At 36.0% G+C, this 22,798-nt stretch overlaps 1 protein-coding gene across 1 annotated transcript; it reads right to left on the bottom strand.

Moving 5' to 3' along the window:
* Positions 1 to 423: 423 nt before the first annotated feature.
* On the bottom strand, positions 424 to 1,887 carry LOC145666267 (uncharacterized). The gene has a single exon (XM_081733330.1). The coding sequence runs from the start codon at positions 1,885 to 1,887 to the stop codon at positions 424 to 426; it is 1,464 nt and encodes a 487-aa protein (XP_081589456.1).
* Between the last annotated feature and the right edge of the window lie 20,911 nt (positions 1,888 to 22,798).

The raw sequence follows: 22,798 nt of genomic DNA on the forward strand, positions 1-22,798 counted from the left end.
TAATTTTTAACTCTTTTATTTAGTTAACACTTATGTTTATTTATTTATTTATTTTATTTACGTTGTATGCGTACCTTGGATTATTCAACAAACAAAACAAATTTACGAAATATCTCTAATTTAAAAAAAATCTCTATTTTCCTAATAACCCTAAATTCTGTAAACAAAACATGTTTACCCGTTCAGGGGTTTTTCAGATGGAAACCAAAATTTCCTTTGATTTCGGTCACGGACTTTTGTTGATAAATAGCGGTCCAACTCGCTGTCCACTGGCAAAAATATTTTGCTTACATATCCCTAAAAAATCACTTATAAATTTAATTTATTTTTGTTTTTGTCCCAACAAACTTTAACACTTTGTGATGTAGTCTTTGAGTCACTAAACCCCTTGGTTTTTTCCCACGCGTTGTTTACTTTTTTCTTTTAGACATCACTGTCTAAATCCGAATCTTCATCTTGCTTATCAGACTCTTCCTCATTTGCGCCAATAACTGGTTTTAAACGCCGAATATCAATCGTGTCTACTTTTTCTTGACCTTTCTTCGTCTCATATTTTACTTTATATGAATTGCTATTCATTTTTTCCACTATAACACCACGAGTATTAAATCTTTTCCCAAAACAAGCTGGAATACCTGCTCTCGGCATTTCTCTTATCCATACCTTTTGACCAATGTCAAAGTTAGGTTGAAAAAACTTCTTCTCGATCTGCTTCTTCCGTGACTTAAACCGTTTTTGCAAATTTTGGTATGCTACCTTCCTTGCTTCTTTGACAGCTCTAATTCGCTCATCATTTTCCACATACTCACAGGGAATGTCCAGATCTTGTTCCAAGAACGTTCTGGGTTCACGTCCTGTTAGCAAATAATACGGCAAATGTTTTGTTCCATCACGAACCTGAGTATTCATAGTGAATACTATGCAAGGTAGAATTTCATCCCAATTTGTAAATTCACGGTCTATGTAGTGCTTCATGATTTGCTGTATGGATCCTATGGCTCTTTCTGATGTTCCTATATTATAGTGCGCATCCGTGTTGGCGAATTTCAACTTCATTCGAAAACGTTCTGCCATTTCCTCCATCACTCGGCTTCGGTGGGTGCTATGCCTGTCCATCGCTAGAATCTCAGGAATGCCGTGTTTTGTGATTAGCTCTTCAAAAATCACTCCTGCTATAATCTCGGATGTTATTGCAGGGACTGCCTTAGCAATTACATATCTTGTAGCACTATCCACAAACACAATCACATATTTATTTCGATGGTTCTTAGACCTTTTAAATGGCCCAATCTCGTCCATTGTTACATGCTGGAATGGCATATAACTTGGGTACGTGTGTGGATGCAATGGTGTCCTACCTGCCTTACGCTTTTGAATCTGACAGCTTACAAATTGGCTGACCTTCTCCTGAAGAAACTTTTTCATATTAGGGAAGTAAATCGATTTTAATTCCCGATTGTAGCATTTGGTATAGGAGTAATGACCTCCTCCATAAATCGAACAGTGCAGGTTTTTAAACACTTGCTCCCTTAATGAAAAAGGAATGCACAAGAGAAATTTCTTTCCACTTGCCATCCTTTGTGTCCTAAAAAGTTTTCCGTCTTTTACCACATACCAACGTGCTTGCCTCTCAGCTTTCTCATCTGCTACCTCAGGATGTTCAATAGCATTCATAATGGGTCCAAAGAAAGAATCCTTTCTCTGCAGTTCGGCTATGTCTACGTCATCATCAAAAGTGATGTTTACTTCCAGATCTTCGGTTTTTACTGGTAATGCATCCAAATCAATATCTTCTGCCGTAGGTTGAATATCAGTATTCCTCGACAGTACATCGCTCGGGTTCTTCTCACCCGGACAATGCACAGGTGTATACTGGTATTGTGCCATCTCTAAACTATATCTCAATAACTTTGGTGATAATTTTGGTGTTGTTTGCAAGTTTTTAATGCATCTACAATCCGTATACAGTTCGAACTCTTTGTTATACAGATAGTAATTGAATGCTTTAAATGCACTCACCACTGCCAAAATTTCCAACTCTACTATGTGTCGTCTAGCTTCATTCGGTCTCAATACCCTACTATAATATGCAATTGGGTCCAATCTCCATTTACTTGTTTCTGCATTAGAACTGCTCCTATTGACTTCGTCGACGCATCGCTATATACTCTTGTCTCCAGATTTTCTCGGAATGGCGCTAGTAATGATGCATTCAACAATGCATCTTTTAGTTTTTCAAAGCTGTTTTAATGCTCCTCGGTCCATACGAACTTATGGTTTTTCCTCAGCAACGGTTGAAAAATTGCTGAAATTTCTGCATAATCTTTGCAGAATTTTCGTACGTAATTTGTTAAAACCAGGAAGGATTTGAGTTATTTTGCGCTTGTTGGCGGTTTACACGCTTTTATGGCTTGTATCACTTTTGGACTAATTTCATATCCGGCCTCACTTACAATGTGACCTAACGCTAAAACTTTTTCCTCCATAAAGTGGCATTTTTCCACTGACAATTTCAAGCCATACGCAGTCTTTGAAAAATAGAATGCAATACTGACACCATTTTTTCTTGATTATCAACATAAACGAATACGTCATCCATGTAATATGACACCGCTTCCGGATTAACGTTAGCTAATGTCATAGCCATGATCTTCGTGTATACGGCTGGTGACTGAATGTAACCCATGGGGAGTTTGGAATATTGGTAAGCACCGACGCCAGGAATGTTGAACGCCGTGTACTTTCTAGAATCCTTTGAGATGGACACAGTGTGATAGGCTCTTTTAATGTAAAGTACACTGAAGAATTTATGACCTCCCATACATGTTAGAATTTGATGTATGGGCGGCAAACCACGGAATGGAATTTTACGTGCCGATTCAACGTCCGACAACTGAGCACTGCTCTTATCGCTCCATTAGGCTTTTTAACGAACAGCATTGGTGAATTATAAGAGCTGTTATTCTCCTCGATAATGTTCTGTTCGAGCAAGATGCTTATTTGCTCTTTAACTTTCTCTTTCATAGCGATTGTGATCGGATACTGTTGCCTCCTAAAAGGAACTTCCGTTTCCAATTCGATTTTGTGCTCTACGCCTTTTACTCTGCCTAACTCACTGTCTCTCCACGCAAAAACGTCCGCATAATCGTAACAAAGTTTTTCCAATTTCTTTTTAATTTCAGGTTTAGTTTTTTCGCCAAATTTTAATCTTGTCTTGTCATAATTCTTCCGTGCGTCTAACACTTCCTCAATTTCATCATCCGTTAGCCCTTCCTGTCTCAATTCCGTCTCACTAACACATTCTTCCGCATCTCCAATCTTCAAATTCCTTGTTAACATTATTGTCTTGTTTGATGGGTTAATGATCTCTAATTTCTGATTTTCTTTTGATAATATCGCTCTAGGTATAAATACATTATACTGTTTCTCTAATAACTTATCAGGCTCTAAAAGAAACTCGTTACTCGCCCAAGAATTTACTAGATTGACTTCAACAGTCGTTCCAGTCCTTGGTAACAGTTTAACTCTATGTCCTAAAACCCATTTTGGTTTTAAACTTGTCTTTACACTTATCGCAATATTATCGAAAACTGATCTTGGATCCTGATCATTCTTACAACTTCTTGTCGGTCTCCCGAACCTTTGAACTAAGATTCTACTGTTCCCATAGTCTATTTGACAATTTTGTGCCTTAAAGAAATCATTCCCTATTAACATCTGATACGGAAAATCTTTTATTATTCGGAACTGTTGATGAAATGTCTGATTAGATATTTTAAATTTAATTATAGCCAATTTATTGATTACGAGTGTGTTCTGCGTTATACCCCTGATTTTCGTTTGTTTTGGAATAATTCGCGCACTTGGTGGTACTAATTTTTCATTGATAATGGAAATTTGTGATCCACTATCAAGTAAAGCTTTAATTTGTCTGTTTTCTATTTCTAATGGTAAATATACCATATTATTTCCTAATTTTACTGAGGCGATAACATCTCGTGTTCTCACATTTTTGTTACCCGTAAATGTGCCTCGCTCATTTACAGCTGTATTCAGTTTAAATGACTCGGTCCTACAGGTTGGTAATATGTTGTACCATTCACTTGTGCAGGTACAACTTGCACAAATCTCTGCGGATTATGATTATCAGAATATTGAGTTTGTTGACAACAAGAATTCTGACAATGACCACTGCTTTAAAAGTTTCCTTGTTGACCACGTCCACGATTATTTCGCCAGTATCCGCCTCTATTACCACGTCTATTGTGAAAACCATTGTTTCCTCTATTGTTATTCTGACCTCTTCTATCATTATTTGACCAATATCTGTTTTTATTTCCACGATAATTATTCCTATTATTACCTCTATATTGTCTATTGTTTTTAAAATTTTGATTCTTCCCTTGTTTTCTATTTTGATTATCCTGTTTTTCATCTTCTTGCGTTCTTGCTGACAACGCGATTTGAAACTTATCGATTTTTTCTCCAATTCCGCGATTTGCGTTAAACCTTGCAGGTCTTGTTTAATTTTGTGTTCTTCTTTACTTTTTCTTACTACCACGTGATCCAACTCGGACTCACTTTGTTCATCCTCGACTTGTTCCCTGATCTTTTTGACTAAGTCTTTTATTGTCACCTTTCCTGTTTCGCGCTTCACCCGCTTCGCGATTTTACATTTATTTTTCTCGATCTTTTGTAGATCATCTACAAACTTATCTAAATTAGAGTAGGCCACCGCGAAACGTCACATACTTTCTCTATGTAGTACGGATGTAACCCACTAACGATTATTCCAATCTTTTTCATATCTGTCATATTTTGCTCGCAAAGAACAAGCATGTCATATACATAATTTATGACAGCTTCGTCTTCTTGTTGCAAACGTTCTTTAATCCGGTCTTCTATATCGAGAGTCACATTCGACTTAGTAAATTCCTCGACAATTTCTGCTTGTAAATCCTTATATTGGATTTCCGCTATATTCTTCCGTTTCAGGAACAACTTTATCCATTGTCTCCCTACTCCTTTGAAAATGTTTGGTATCTACTCCTTCCTTTTGTTTTCGGCGATACCTGCCATCTGACACGCATCGTCGAACTCATCAAAGAAAGAAACGATGTCACTATCGTTTTTCTAATCGAACTTTGGTAATTTATTTATGTCTGCGTAAAATGTGATGTTCGAATCCATTTTAATGTCCTTACTTTTACTGTTTACTAAATTCTCATCTAAATTTATAATAGAGGGAAAATCTTCCGACACGGATTTTATTACTGGACTACTTGGAAAGTTGAACACGGGTTCTTTACTTAAAATAATTTTGGGACTCGCGGCTGTTTCTTGACTACTAGAAATTTTCGTCGTTCAGGTGTCCTTACATCAAATAAATCATGTACTTCAATGTTAATTCCTTTACTTGCCTTTTCTGCCCTCGTCAAACAGTATTTTCAGTCATTTATTAATATATATATATATATACTTAATACAACTTATATCTTTGCCTACGTAGTGTGGGAGGCTGGTGTGTGTTAACCTGATAATTTTATATACCAGAGTCACTTCCTAAGCCTTTCGAGATCCGAACCAAATCTTGCATTCAACTGGTGAACGTTAAAATTACCTTGACTAAATTTTACCATACTAATTAATTTAATCTACAAATAATTTTGCCGGGACTCAAACCAAACATGACTTCACCATAACAATGGTGGTTATTACTCTTAAAACTAAAGCTGTACCGTCGAACCGATAACATCTCCACCATAACAAGGTGGATCTTACACTAGGACCGCTACCAAAACCAGCAAATCTCCACCATAACAACCTCCAGGTGTCGTGCCTAATTTGCATGGGGATGAATTTATGTTTGACGCTTGGAAATCGCTACTACTCACCATCTGAAATGAGTAGGTTCGAAGTGGGAGCAGAGAAAAACCACATAAGTTTAACTTTCATTTAAATATCTGTATTATTCGAAATATCAAGTGTGAATGTTGGTAGTGTAGATTGTGTAGAACGCGTCAGATCACATATCGTTAGCATCTAAGAATTCAGTCACGAATAATTCGTACATAGCTGAGATACACATACCTTGCTGATTGATGACTGCCTAGACTGGATGTTGAAGTTCTATGACAATGGATCTCTCGTGCTGCAGATAGTCGGCGAATTGTAGAGTCCGACTATAACCCAACCATAATCCAAGTTAATGGTTGTACTAGATAATGATAGATCTTCCTAGATCTACTCCTAGGTTGGACTTTCAGTTGACTACTCAAGTGCGATGAGCTTTCAAGTGGTTCTCTCTGACGATCCTCCACTTCTGATCCAAATCCTCTTGGACCAGAGGTTTTTATTCTCCTTTCCAGACCTTCTGAAATTCTAATCGTTGATTTTCGGTTTATCTCAGCTATTGGTTAAACATTGGTTTCACCCGAATTACATCGTGATCAAATTCTCAGACCAACAATTTTCTGCAAGTCTGACGGTTATGCCACAGTCAAAGTGTGTCACTGTTACGTACAGAGTTTCACATTGATGACATTTCAATTCTTTTTAACCATAACATTGCAAATCATAATAAACATACAAACTGACGACTTAGCGTCTAGTCATAACACAACAATTACATTCAACGCATTTACAAATTATTGACATACGTCAACAAATAAACACAAGCACGTGTTTATACTACATAACAACATTTCATTACTATACTTTGATACAACTTCTAATAATTGAGATTTTCTATCACCAAAATAATATGACCCAAAACCATATATCTCTACAATATATATATATATATATATATATATATATATATATATATATATATATATATATATATATATTAATACGGTATATTGATCACACAACTGTCATTATAATTATGTATGTATTTGATATGTTTGAATTGTTGAGCATGATGCAGGTTTCGGTTGTATGCTTTGTCAGATTATATACTCAGAAAATTAAATATTGACCGCCGAATATAAGTAGAACAAATGTTCAAATTCATCATTTGGGTTGTTTGGTTTGAGCGCAATAAAAGAGCAAGATTAGATTTAGGATTATGCAATGTATTTATGCATAATGCTAAGTGGAAGTAAGTAAGTGGAATATCTTTAAGTTAAGTACCATCCCGGCATTTGCGTGATGTCAATGAGGAAAACTCTGAAAATGAACATTACTTAGGATTCCTTCTCGGTAAACAGTTTTTATTCCTTTTCGACGGAGTGTAATTACCAGCAATCGAACCTGGGACCGTTCCAAGTGTAAGCACGAGTCCTGTAATAGTGTGATAGCGACTTTGGTACTGAGTCCAAGGAACCAAAATCCCAAACCTTGACCATGAGTGGATTCAAGCCCTGATGTAAGAAAGAGTTCTTTCTTTTTTCTTTTTTTATTAATAAGGATTCATTGTCCTCTACTTACATCTTCGAAGATGAAAAAAGTGAAATGAAATCTTAAGTTTTACGTCCCACAGTTATGCTGGCCAGGCTAAAGGAGACGTTGAGGGTGAGAAATGAATGAAATGATAGAATGAAGAAAGTGGGAGGAACGGGAGAACCCTAAAAAACCCACGCACACGGTGTTTGTCCACCACAAACTTCAATTAGCGCGAGCTGGGATCGAACCACGGACCCCAGGCCCCAGAAGTGAACGTTCTACCACTGAGCCACTACGGCTCTCATTCGAAGAAGAAGAAGTAGAAAAAATACAGTTGTACTTTAACTACAGTAGTATCAGTTACATACAATGAGGTTACAAGATCACTAGCCGAATTGATAAAAATTTGAGACATCAATGAGAATTACTTGCTGCTATTAGGAGCAATATTGCCAGGTCAATCACCTTGCAAAGTCAGAGAAATTAAGAACAAAGTATGCATATTTCTCAATCCTGAGTCCCGTTATATATTACGCAATGCAAACTTTTGAAGGAGGGAAAGAGAGGCATCCTTAATTCTTTTAGTCTATTACCATAACACAATCAACTGAAATTTACATTTTAGAGAAATACTTCATATCTGGGCCGACGCTATAATATGAATATTCTAATATGTTCTGCGGTATAATTTAGTAGAGTATAAAGTAGTGGTTGTAGTGAAATACAGTAGTAAATGTAGTTTAAAAGAGTAGTAACTAATTACATGAATGGTAAGTGTACTAATTACATGATTTTACAATGAGTATCAGTGTAAGAATCAATGAACTTGAATGTACACACGAGGGTTGCCAACCGTCCCGATTCTTTCGGGACTGTACCGATTTCTAAATTATTTGTCCCGCTTCAAGACCGGACACTCGTCGGGACGCATATTGTCCCGATTTATCAAATTTCAAAGTTAATTAATATTTTACTGAGCTATTTTTACAAAGAAATGTCTTATTCTTTTACACTTACTGTTTCATGTATAGAGTCAATTTAACAAACTTATTTTGTAATTTGAATCATGAAAAAATAACAGCTCGTCTTAAATTTATAGACCCCTTGTTATTCTCAAATTGTACTGAGTTGACAATCCAGCCGATTTTGATAATTGTATATTCCATCCAGCGTTAAAATTATTGTTTCTGCAACCTCTCCATAAAAGCGACTGCTACCTCAGTGGCAGTAACACTAGCGATTACTACAGCGGATGGCTGGGACGCTAACTATACCGGGTACCGGCCGTCTGACAGATCTGCCACCGGTATCGGTGTCTTCTGCTTGACTTCTGGTATGGCGCGCAATCGCATTGGTTACATTAACCTGTGCTGTGGAGTATTAATCTGTTCTTCGACGTTAGGTTATGAACTTATTTTTTACATACAACAATGGATATCCGCAAAAACTCCGATTGTCCCGTCCCGATTTTTTCTTAAGAGAAGTTGGCAACCCTGCTACACACCTAAACAGTAGATATGCTTGTTGGCATTTACTTAATTAATTTAAAATTATTAAGCTCTATAATAAATCTTGCATTTAATTTTGTATAATGCTGAAACTTGTCTTATTTGAAAATAAAATAGTATATTGCCATTCCGGTTTCTGGAAGCTTTAGGAGAAAGAATCATAAGAGAGTCCGCCGCCAGAAAAATTTATAAACGTTTTGTCATCTTGTATCAGGATACTAGCATTGGTAATTGTTCTGAAACTTAAGTATGTTGTGGTATGGTTATTAGTCAACCATATGTCGGCATTGTCAAATGTTTTCAGTTAAAATTATGTTGTAGTACGGTTTTCCGCTCAAAAGATGTCGCTACTGTCTGCACGATTAGCGAGGATAAAAAAAATGGCAGCAGTACGCTTGACGTTCGAGATGCATAAGAACATTTTAAAGTGTTTTATCAGGTTTGGGGATGTTATCAAAATGTATCGTCAGTGGAAAAGGGAGTTTGGTAGCGAATCTGCCTAACAATCAAACGCATTGTTGACAAGTTTGAAGCGCATGGAACGTCGAGCAGTCGCTGCAGCTACAGTGGTCAATGTATCAATTTAGGCCGATGCAGATGCCTCTGTGATATCCTGAAGAAGGTTCTCGAGCGTTCCCAGCAACGACCAAAATTTTGAACAACTAATAGAAACATATACCTTACTTACTTGAAGGTTTGTAACACATGTTTGAATACTAATAAATAAATGTAATTAACAAATATAATATATGCGTAGTTTTTTTTCTTAAACAGTGTATACATTTTTCTTACGGACACTTATTTACCAGAGGTGTCGCGTATATATCATTTTGTCATTATTAAATACTATTTTTTGAATAATTTTCTTTAATGTTTCTGTTCTATAAGACAGTTATATTTTAATATTGGTTTGTTGTTTGTATTTTTTTGTGTGTTCATCTTATTTTCATTCTATTTACGCATATCGACTACAATTTCTGAGATAGTCATCATATTGATTTTATATTCCATTAACGAACACAAAGGGCTCGTATATATATATATATATATATATATATATATATATATATATATATATATATATATATATATATATATATATGTGTGTGTGTGTGTGTGTGTATGTGTACGTGTGAGAGAGAGGGGTGTACTGTTCGTTCTTGGTTATCGAATATAAACGTAAATTTCATGCCATATGTACCAACCTTATTTACCAATAAAGGCCTAAATGTGTTAACGAACGCAAAAGAATCAATTTCTTAAAACGATTTAGAAAGCCTTAATCTCGTGCATGCATGAACGTATATAATTGCACTGGTGGAGTAATATAGGGTGGTCTAAAAATTGTGAAAAAAACACTCAAATATGGCAGATTTTTTAAATTGTAAAAGTAATATTACAAGTTAGTAGTATAGGTAGGGAAATGTTTATTACATCCGATGTAGATGGAAGCCAGCTCAAAATTTGCAATTTTTAATTTTCTTTATTTAATCGCTGGAAATCATATCTTGTGTTATATATTCTTCTCATTTGAGTTTTAGGGGCCTCAGTGGCTCAGCGGTACAGCGTCCACCTCTGGTGCATGGGGTCCTTGGTTCGATCCCAGCTCGCACCGTGTGACCTTTGTGTTGGACAAACATTGTGTGTGTGGGTTTCCTCGGGGTTCTCCCGTTTCCCCTCACTCTCTTCATTCCACCATTTAATTCGTTTCTCATTATCATTATCTCCCTTAATTTAGCCGGCATAATTATGGGACGTAAAACTCAAAGATTTCATTTTCATTTTAATTTTATTTTCAGCAATTCAATGCTGTTCTTCTTTTTAGTTTATCACTTGCAATAAGTCAGTTGTCTCTATTCGTTTTGCTTTCTTGGTATCGTTTTAGGTGTCTAAAATAACATGTATTAAGCAAGAAGAGAGCGTTGAGATAATGATGTGAGGGTAACAAAGCAAAGGATACTTTACTGATGATTGTAGCAGCCGTCACTCAGATAAGGTACCCATTATCCATACAGCAGTAAGCAAGTTGATCAAGTAATTCAAAGAAACTGGGTTTACTTTTTAAAAAATAAGGCAAACCATTATTTAGTTACTGACGAAATATCACTCGTCACTTATTAATGGAAAGCAGTGTTGAGTCGCACATCCATCATGGACGTATGTTTTATCCCTGCACAAATGGCACCCTTACAAGTTACAAGTGCATCAGCACTTGTTGGAAGATAACTCCAATCTGCGTGGGGAATCTGCGAAATGGGCAACAGAGCAAACACACCAAATCCCCGTTTCGTGTATGGCGTATTATTTATAGATGAGGCCAACATTTATGTTTCTGGTGAGGTTAAAAAAAATCTTCCCTGTTTACGAGGCACCAATTTCCATTGATGTCAAGCATCAGATGGTATTCTTGGAAACGTTATGGTATGTAGGAACTCGTGTTGTGAGTCATTTCTCTATGTTTGTCAATAGTACATTAACAGGCATTGAGTATCATACAATGTTAGAAAAGATGTCTTGCCAACTGCCTTGTCTCAAGGTCGGTTGTTCCCTGTATTTAATTCCATTTATATTTATGGACGTAATGTTTGTGAAAATTTGAATAGGAACAGTTTCTCAACTAGTTGATCTGTATACGTTGGGCTATGGAGTTGCCATCATTTTCCGCTGATCACATTAATCATCATTTTTATTTTTTGGACATCTCAAGTCCTAGGTGTACTCAATGAAAATTTGGGATATCGTCTCATAATGTATCTTGTACTAAAAATGTTTCTACCTTTAAAAACACACTACAGAAAATTATATATGTCACAAAACTTGTGTTTCACAAATGTAAAATTAACATTTTTTAAAGAAAATTTTCTCTATAATTTGATACTTTTCAGATGTCAAGCATAGCTTAATATGATTTTTTTTTTAGATTTAATGTGCATTATTGCTGCAAACACTCAGTAGGGAATATGCTTTCTACTCACTTAGTGTTTTGTGAGCACTGTATCATGAGAACGAAGATATTGGCAGAAAAAATTAACTTAGATTCAGAAACATAAATTTCTGTTTTCTCGCATGTTTTATACGCCATGTTCACATAAGGGCGGTCCTTGTTTATATAAGAGAGGGCACTTATATAAGAAACATTTAAAACGCATGTGTAGTCCTTTCGGGATTTATGTGCTAGAGATATTTTAGAGTTTGATATATTTTACTTTGTTTTTCTTTTTTGTATATATAATTTATGCATATTACATTGTAGTTTTCAACACAATGTGCTTATTACTTTAATTCAAGCCAGAGAAGTAATATTACATCTACATTAAGCCATTCATTTCAAAATATTTCGTTTAATGCCCTGGTGGGGTTGAGTATACAGAAGAGCATCATGAACATCCCATCAATACCTGTTCCAGAACTTGTTATTAGTTACTACCAATTCTAAGAAGGAACGGGCATAAAATTGTCATCCGGACATCCGAATCAAAACTAGTCCATAACAGAAACATTAAGAAAGACATGTTCATGCACAAAAAGTAGGTGCCATGAGGAACAGAGTAAGTCCCTGGGGCCCATTAACACTGTTTCGAAAATCGTAGACCCGTAGTGGAATAGCTATTGCATTAACACTGTTTCTTGGAAAGTCTATAGTTCATTCCCTTTAGCATGAAACGAGCTTTCCAGGGATGCTATGTATTGGGGCCCATAATGTATTTGAACAGGGAAAATTGGGAGAATGTCGGGAAAATTCCCTCCAGAAATCCTTTCCATGAACTTTGGACTCCTCTGGAGTGCCCCCTGGTAAAAGCACACGAGGGTCACTACCAAAAGTTTGAGATACGCATTGTTGTGACACAGCATTTGAATTTTAACAATTGCGTTCGGTAGTGGTATCCAGAGCGAGCAAGTTTCAACTCGCCTCGCTTATGAGCGTGGCCTATCACCTTCAATTGTTTGATGATGTGAACAGCATTCGGCTGTCTAGAATGTAGCTCATAAAGAGAACATTTTCGTGCGATGATCCTTTACGACTTCAAAATTCGTTTGAACGAGACACTAAGCCTTAACAGTTGGCAGGGGGCATTTGGAGACCCTGCTCCTTCCCGTGCTACAATTTTTCGGTGTTTGGCGAGTTCAGAAGAGGCTGGACATCGCTTAAAGATGAAGAGGGAGCTTGACGCCCGGCAACAGCTGTGTCAGATGAAAACATTGTCGCTGTGGAACAAATGATTTGAGAAAATCCTCAAACAATTTTCAAGGACATTGAATCTACAGTGAACATTGGATCGCCAGCAGTAACAAAAATTCCTAATTATCATCTTTGGCTCAGGAAGGTTTCATCTCGTTGGGTGCCTCACGCTTTGACTGAACAGCAGAAGCGCATGCGTGTGTAATGGTCTGAAGAAATGCTTGCAAGATTTGATGGAGGCAATTCTCGACGCGTCTCTAACATTGTTACTGGTGATGAGAATTGGATCTATCAATTTGACCCTGAAAATAAAAGCCAGTCTACAGTTTGGATCTTTCCAAACGAAAATCCACCCACGAAAGTGAATCGACCGCGAAGTGTGGGGAAGAAGATGGTCGCAACTTTCTTCTCCAAATTTGGCCATGTTGCAACTGTTCCCACTTGAAGAACAAAGGACTGTTACTAATCAGTGGTACATCGCTGTTTGCCTAACAATAGTGTTCCAGAAGATTCGGGAACGGCGTCCAAGAACTGGATTGTGTGAGATCCTGGTTCATCATGACAACGCTTCTGCACACACGGCCAACATCACTATTCAGTGTCTAAAATCTACGGAGATCAAACTTATGACTCATTCGCCGTATAGCCCTGGCCTGGCCCCGTGTGATTTTTTTCTGCTCCCAAGGATCAAAGATTGCATGCCTGGGAACAGATTTTGCAGCCCTGAAGAAGCTGTAGTGGCTTACGAGAATGCACTTTCAACACTTAAAGAAAAAGACTGGTGACATTGCTTCCAAAAGTGGTTTTCGAGGATGCAAAAGTGTGTACAGGTAATGGTGAATACTTTGAAAAAATGTATGTGTTAAATTGATTTTAAGTATGTAAGTTATTTCGCATCTCAAAACTTTCTTATCCAAATTTATCTCAAAAGTGCTATAGAGATAAGGAATGAGTGTACCAAGTTTTGTATTGATAGACTCACTAAATGTGAGGGAAAATCTTGTGTACTAATGCACGCTTTCGCCTCATACCTATTCTGACAAGGTGGCCAGTCAGCTTTATTGGGAGTGACAGTAAATACTCAATAATACCCAATATATTAACTGTTAATGTATGAGTTCGAACTCCGGCGTAACGCTGCGGCAGCAACCTAAATTATTTGTCATGCTAAAGGAGAATGTGCAGTAAACCACAGTACGGCAAACCACAGTTGGTCCGAGGATTTTCATGCAGGTTGTAAAAAGTCGGAGAACAGAGAAAGTTTCCTTATAGCATATTCTGATGTCAGAAGACACGCGATTGAGAAAAAGAAAACATCCAACAGTTTAAAAATATGATACTCCAATTAACTTATGTTCCAATCGACTGAATTGCAGCAGATGCACGTACCCGCTAAAACATCAGTAGCTGTGAATTATGCTACATGAGTTGGCAGCTTCTGAGACCAAGAGGATAGTGGAAATGTTCCGAAAAGTACTGCTGCAAAATCTTACGTGATATACCATTCCAGAAACGGATTGTGCCACGCCACGAGAGAACTGCGACTTTCCGAGTAAAGCAGTGATTCAGCAAAGAAGAGCTTCCAGGATCTTACTAGCTTTAAATGGCGTTCTATGTGTGATGAAACCTTAATGGGCATTTTACTTCTATTTCGTTCCTATCGGTCGTAGCATCAATTCTGACATTCATTCCGAACTGTTATAGCTGGTGTGTGCTGCCAAACTATCTTTCATTCGTTAACTGAAAGTAGGCTTTACAACAACAAGATAACTCTAAATCACGCTTCTCCAGAAAAGTGTCAGAAAAATGCAGTACGTTTGTGGCAATAAATTAATACATCCGTCATATAGTCATGATCTTCCTATTTCCAATTTCTAGGTGTTTTTGTCTATAACATACTTCTTGAATTGTTTACCTACTAGAAGAAAATAAAAACAGCAGTGACAAACTCCTTCGGCTCTGATGAGAATATGACGTACTGGTGGGGAGTCGAGGAGCTAGCACGAAGGTGGGTACAAAGAGTGAAACACTACGGGCTATGATTAGAATATTAACCGGCTCTAAATATATTGCAATAAATACAGACATTTTGTATACCATAATGTTCCAAATATTATGACTCAACGTTCTACATTTTCTTAGATCAAAACATTGCTATTTGTCTTCTGTCTCTCCTTCCAAAAATAGATATCTGCTTTCTTTTCTGAATTTTAAAATAATCATTGTAACTATTACTTTTATATATTTTCGAATAACGAATTTCGTTTTCCAAAATTCAATTTATAGAGACTAGTTATTGAGGTTACGTCAATAAAACTGCTGTCCCTAATTAGACTCTGAATTTTGTTAAAAATTATCTGACTGATTTATAATGTCCAGTTTTCTTAAGAAGATTACACATGATTTAACTTCGGTTGAAATGGTTTTCTTCCCAATATTTGGAGTTACTTGCAGTAAGAAATACATAGGAATGGTGCAATTTCATAATCTTTCAGATCTTAAACTTTAAATTATCATTTTCAATATGGTTCGAAATTGATGATGGATTTCAAACAGCACTGCTCTCGAAAATATGAGAAATGCCGCGGTGGCTCAGTGATAGAGCGTTCACCTCTGGAGCTTGTGGTCCAGTATTCGATCTCAGTCAACGCCAAGTGAACATTGTGGTGGAAAAACATCGTGTGGGTTGGTTTCCTCGGGATTCTCCCGTCTATTCCCAATTTCTTCATTCCATCATTTCATTCACTTTTCATCATCACCATCTCATTTTGCCTTGCCGGCTTAATCGTGGGACGTAAAAGTAAATGCAGAGAAAAGTAAATACATTGAAGTGCGTCGAGACCGTAATACAGCAAATTATAGATGCGTTAAAATATTAAATAATACTCTTGATAAAGTGGATAGTTTCAAATATCTAGGATCAAGATTAACAGAAAAAAATCATATTCACGGAGAAATTAAATGTCGACTAAAAGCAAGGAATACGTGTTACTATTCAGTTCAAAATCTCTTGTCGTCGCGAATTCTGTCGAGGAATTTGAAGCTTAAAATATACAAAACGATAATCATGCCTGTTGTTCTGTATGATTGCGAAACATGATCACTACTCTGAGGGAAAAACATAGACTGAAAGTATCTGAGAACAAGATCCTGAGACGAATATTCGGACCTAAGAGGAACGGGAATGGGGAATGGCGGAAACTTCATAACGAGGAACTACATAATTTATATAGTTCACCCAACATTGTTAGGGTCGTCAAGTCTAGGAAGCTTAGGTGGGCGGGTCATGTAGCTAGAATGGAAAAAAGTAGAAGCGCTTTCAAAATCTTATCTGTGAGACCAATCGGAACACGACCATTAGGAAGACCTAGGCGCAGATGGGAGGGCAATATTAAGATGAATCTCCCAGAGATTGGAATACAAAGTAGAAACTGGATGCAGTTAGCTAAGGATAGAAGTCAGTGGAGAGCTTTAGTGAACGCGGCATTGAACCTCTGGGTTCCATAGGCCATAGAGTTAGTTAGTTAGTTAGTAATCACTTTAGCCCAAAGTGTTATACACAGCACAAACGAATAGTGAATACACCTAAAGCTTCTTTAAAGGCAAATGTTTATAGTGAAGTGAGGATATTTATTCTCACTGTTGAAAAAAGGGAAGGTTTTCACTTATGTTTTACAACTGTCTTCGCATCCTATAACTCCAATCGCCAACGAAACTGGATTTTACCAATTGGAACTCTCACCAGAGAAGAAAGGAGAAAGAAGAAGAAACACATCTGGATATGGAATTTTCAGGAACCACTCATGGAATCTGGAATCAGCTTATAGTCATTCATCTATATCAACAATGTTTCAAATAAAATAAATAGCCCTAGTGATTTATAGTAAGAAGTCCATACTTTCCAAATTATACACTGCGAATAGTGCTCACCGAAAGCAGTATTGCCAGTGTTTTCCCCATAATCCTCTACACCCAGTGAATCAAGAACAGTGTGCAAGTTCCATATTTTGAAAATAAGCTAAAAATCTCTAAACTCATTTACCAGCTTCCATTTATCCAGGATTTTCAACACATTACTTCGCTTATTTACAATGTTTTGGTCCCTTACAGACCGCCAGGTTATGACCGTCAGTATGGCCGCAAGGATACACTTTTGAACAGACAGTGTAATTTTTTTACTTTTATTCATCTTGCAAAATCATTGTTTTATTCATGGAAAAGAAAAAGTTATTTTTCTTGCTTGGCACCGAACGCTTCCAAGATGGTGAGAAACTCTGTTATTTCTTTACCCACAGGTGTTCCTCAGCCTTTTTCGATAAAACAAAGAAATCGTTGTTTCAGAACCGAACTCTTATCTCATTAACAGAGTGCCTTGAAACAGCGAACTTCTTTTTTTCTTTCCCCAAGTGAAGTTACCAACCCATGGTTTTCGCTACTGAGACTCTGTTGTATATAACAAGAATTATTACAGTTTGGAAATCTTTTCAGACACGAGGTTGTTACTGTGTAAACAAGTGCGCATTGAATGTTCCATTCCCACGCATTAATGCTTCGTCATCCCTAGTATCGTGGGAACAGTGCTCATAGCCTGCGTGAGTCGCAAGCAGGATGATTAAGCCACACAATTGCTAATGTGCATTCTTTTCCACTGTACTGATCTGTATGGAACTGTAGGGTGGAAAATGTATCAGTCAGAGACTGAACCATCAAAGTTGGTCTGCAACACTTGTTTAGTCGCAATCTCGTAAGTTTTCGTTCCCATGAGACTGAAATAGGTGTTGCCTGAGCTATTAAATCCACCACCACTATATTTGCATTGTGTAGGGATATACAAACTTTGGTAGTTCTCTTATTAATTTTTACAATATACTGTCAACCAAAGGCACGATCACGGGGATTTTCCCGAGTGTTGGCAAAAGCGAGGAGTTGGTGTCAAGTACTATAGGAGAGAGGAACGAAAATCTTTTGCGAGCGAACTCATTTATATACTATTATGACAATGTTTATCGGATGCATGCATGTTTCAAGGGAAAAATATAAAATAACTACGAGAATTCGCTACTTGAGATAATACAAATATTTTATGTTTATAATTATTTAGAATAAGACCTTATACTCCTTTCTGAAGAATCGATCTAAAGATTTGTCGAATTGTAATCTTCTTTATTACATAGAAAACACGCATGCATTCATGCCACACCACTGTGAGAATATTTAGACGTAACACTTGTGACGACATGGGTAGTCACAAATATGGTAATGAGGATTTGGGTGATGTATGTATATATAATAAGGTAACTTATCATTATGAATTTATTAGAAAGTAGATGGCGCCATCTTTTATTTTATAGAGACATACGACCTTATTCTCCCTTTGCCCTTTCCATCCTATATTTCTGCTCTCAAAAAGGTTTGTAATGAATTGAAAAAATATATACGAAGATCTGATATAAGCTGGTAATGTAAAATGACGAGGCTCTCGTGATCTAAAATCCAGATTGGTTGGTTTCGTTCCCGGAATGGAAGCCATGGATCAACTGACGTCGATCGTCAGTTGGTCACTGTTTAAGGTACGTAGTGTTTGTTTCTTTACACTTTGTTAAAATATTTTTATGTGAAAACTGCTGAAAAATTTTTGTCAGTTTATTTTCATGAGTATGCTCAATGTATTTGAAAGATGAATATTTAAGGATTGACATATTTAGACACGAGCAAGTGTAAAATTTTGCTAATTGAGAATTTGACTACTTAAAAACGAGGAAATTATAGGTTGCTGTAGGCAATGTTGGAATGGCATTTTTTGAGAAAATATCCATTCCAGGAATTATTTTCTGTATTTTTTTATTTTTTAATTGTTTCCTTTATTTATAATAAATTCTTTATCTTTGTTAAATGAAAGTCATTACTAAGAACTTCCTTAAACAACTGAAATATTTTTTCCTTTACTTTTGTATATTAAAAGTGAGAGTTATACATTTACATTATCTTTGGTGCCCTACACGGCCTTCTAATACAGTACCGGCGAGAACTCTCCAAACTTTTTTTCAGGATTATTTCCCCGTTGGACAAGTCTGTATTTTGAAAGTTATATATGGGCTTTTCTCTTATTGTTTTAAGTGCGGAGTGTAGCCCGGGGTTGTCATTCGGAAAGAAAGGGGATTAAGAGTGTGTTTCTTTACACCCTATGCTCGGAAACCTTAATTTTGAGTGTCGTACATTGTTGTCTTATTTTTACATTGGGGAATCTCAACAACGACAGATACGGTGGTATATAAACGATATATTCCAGTTTGATGTTTTACAGTTAAACCCTTTAGGTTAAGGGAGACAATGATTAAAGCAAGTGAATGATGGTAAGAGAACTGATGGAATATGAAAGTGGGAGGAAACGGCAACACTCCGAGGAAACTCACGGACACGATGTTGTTCAACGCAAACCTGTTTTGCCGGAGATCAAACCAGGAACCTCACTCACAAGAAGTAAGCAATCTACAACTGAACCACCGTGACCCTTATGGTAGTATATATTTCTTACTTTAAAATTACATTTGGTTTACTTTTCATTTGTGTTAAGAAGTGGACCCAATTCATATTTTTTCTACATTGAAACTAATTGTCTCAAGATTCATTGAACTTTCATTTTCATCAACTTTCATCCAAGATTATAAGAAAATAATTACCAATTTTCTTCTTTGAGTGATGAACTAAATTACGTTGTAGCTGGTAGTACCTACGTTATATCAGCATCCAACTAACATACAGTGAAGTGTCGTTATATTAAGTCATATATTAAGTTGATATCATCTTTTATTTTATTTTGTAGATGTACATATTTTTCTTCCAATGACTCTCTTGTGCTGTTTAGTAGTTACAAAATGCATTATAACTACTATCTTTACACATCTATGTACCTGATTTATTATTCTTAGCATTGTTCAAGGGAAAGCATTCCTATTTGAGTTGCGGAAAGCAGTTGGTAATGGCCCCATAAAAATAATTATTGATATTACCATACTATCATGATTTGTATTGAAAACAAAATAAATGGTACAAATTTATCAATAGCAAATTAGAAAATGTCTCACTATTAGTATCTATATTTCCGTAACTCATTCATCATATCGTTCCTTCAGCTATTAATTTACACATGCAACCTGAAGCGATTGTCAGATATGTATTACTTTCACTTCAAGAATACAAAAAGCATAACTGTCATTTTTTTACCAATAGCCAAATAACGTTACATTTTAATTACATTTGTAATTGTATGTTATAACTAGAGCTACTGATTTTTTTTTGTTTTTCATACATATTATTTGTTTCAGATCTATTATTGACATAGCGTATGGATTAGACAATTATGTTTGATTTAAGTGTACTAAGTGGTGGAAAGGAATATCAGAAGCATTGTTATAAAACTAATCTATTATAGCACCAAAATGTGTATGGAAAACTTGGTAGCTACTCAAATGAACAGAATAACTTATTATTTCATAAATCGTTTTGTGTGATAATGGCTGTTAGATATATCAAAATGCTTCATTACAACTTTCATGACTTCATCAACTTTCATTACAATATAATGTAACCGAAATATAAGGGCACTGTAGGTATAAGTTATACAAACATGGATATATATATACTTTATATGTCATATTAAAACATGACCTTTTTATGGAGATACAAAAATTTTATTAATTACTCTGTCGCAAATAATGAAAGTGATGATTAAAAACGCAATAAATCAAATATTAATAAGAAGGTTCTCGGTAAGATAAAGGAAGTGTTTATAGACAATATTACAAGAAATATCAAGTACAAAATAAATAGATGCATCATACGTTGCTTTGACGAATGCGGATTTCAAAAGCAAAGTCGATAACGAAGGATGTGGTAAAATACAATAGGAAAGAAGTAGAATAATTTAAAGAATGACTTTACATTTGGTAAATATAAAGAATTAGAAGAAAATGTGTTTAAATAAAAACTATAAACATAAAGTATATAGAACATCGAAGTTAAGAAACTAGCACTAGAGTTTCAGATAATAAAATGAACTGAAATGAAATCTTTAAGTTTTGTGTCCCACGGGTTATGTCAGCTAGGGTTAAGGGGACAGAGATGGTAAAAAATTAAGGAAATGTGGAATGAACAAAGTGGGAGGAAATGGTGGAACCCGAGAAACCCACATACACGGTGTTTGTCAACAACAAAGTTCGCTTTGCACACGCTGGAATAGGACCAATTACCCCATACAGAACAGGTGAACTCTCTACAACTAAGCCAGCGCGGCCCTTGTAGATAATTAAGATTTATATTATGAGTACATTATCAAGTTGTCATTTTAACATAGATAGGAAGTAGAAATTAAATATTATATGACTAAATGGTTTAAAGTGGAAGAGAAATGTATTAGGACAAAAAATAAAGGGTTATTTCATAAATTTGAAGGAAAATTATATATTGAAAAAATAAAATATTTAAGGTTTACATTCCATGTTTATGCTGACTAGGCTAAAGGAGAAGGTGATGATCAGAAATGAATGAAATGGTGGAATGAGGTAAATGAAACCCGAGAAAATCCACGCAGATGGTGTTTGTCTACCACAAAGCTCACTTCGCGCCAAGCGCAATTGACCCAAAGAATCCATGCACCAAAGGTGAACGCTCTACCACTGAACCATCGCGGCCCCAATCATATATTTGAGTGGTTACTGATACCTAAATCAGTTATTAATATGTTCTTTCTTCTAGTACGGTGAGAATAAAATTGACAGCATTTCACGGAAATACAACTGATTACCCTGCAGTCACTCGTGTTTCCTGAAAGATCGGTTTGTGGAGGTCAACATTAGAAGTTCGTTTCGTAGCAGTGAACGGAGTTTTCATTCTTTTAGTTTCTATTGCACACTAAATGAACCATTTATATTTTCATTATATTCTTGATGCAAGAATGATCTCGAACCATTGAATGTAGATAGTTGCATTAATTCTGGACAAAATCTGTGAAATTTATTTCAGTGTACATCCATTTTTTTGCTGTATATCAAGTTTTGTTGTATTTCAATATAATGTTATTACTTTCATTTTGTGCTCTTCATTCCACATTGTGAACAGTATTACAACTCTATAATTATTACAATACACTATATTACAGGTTATACAAGATTTCAATTAAAAGGACAATAATTTAAATATTACAATAGCTTTTATTGCAGTACTGTTGCACAATTCACATTTATTACTCACAAGGGACGTATGCAAACCGTGACAGTTAGATATTTATGAAAATTGGTACCCTGACTAATTGTGGATTGCTAAACTTCGTGGCGATACTCACTCGGTGCTGAAATACCTTGTTTACCCGCTACCTATTATACATATACCAAACATTGACCGGGTGAGGTTGTGCCGAATTACATCCCAAAAACGCCGGAAAAACAAAGAAAATGAAAAATGTGTAAATGTAATCTGATATATACGGGAGGGAGCTACGTGACCTAAAACACGGCAATAGTGACACAAGCAATGTTGCAATCCCATCACAAGCTTGTAATCTTTTTAAATAGAACATATACCATGTTTGGCATTAAAACAATTGGCATAAAGCATGAAAGAAAATAAGCAAAAGTTGTTTTTTCAATGTTGCCAAATAAGGAAGATATGATGCTCTAAATTTGAGAAATTATGGAGTTCGTTCAGAGAAATGAACAAATATACA

This window comes from Thermobia domestica, chromosome 12 (genome assembly GCF_964235325.1).
Source record: "Thermobia domestica chromosome 12, izTheDome1.hap1.1, whole genome shotgun sequence".
In the NCBI taxonomy this organism is placed as follows: domain Eukaryota; kingdom Metazoa; phylum Arthropoda; class Insecta; order Zygentoma; family Lepismatidae; genus Thermobia; species Thermobia domestica.

Coding starts and splice junctions, on each gene's coding strand:
- LOC145666267 (XM_081733330.1), bottom strand. CDS start 1,887: ATGGCACAATACCAGTATACACCTGTGCATTGTCCGGGTGAGAAGAAC.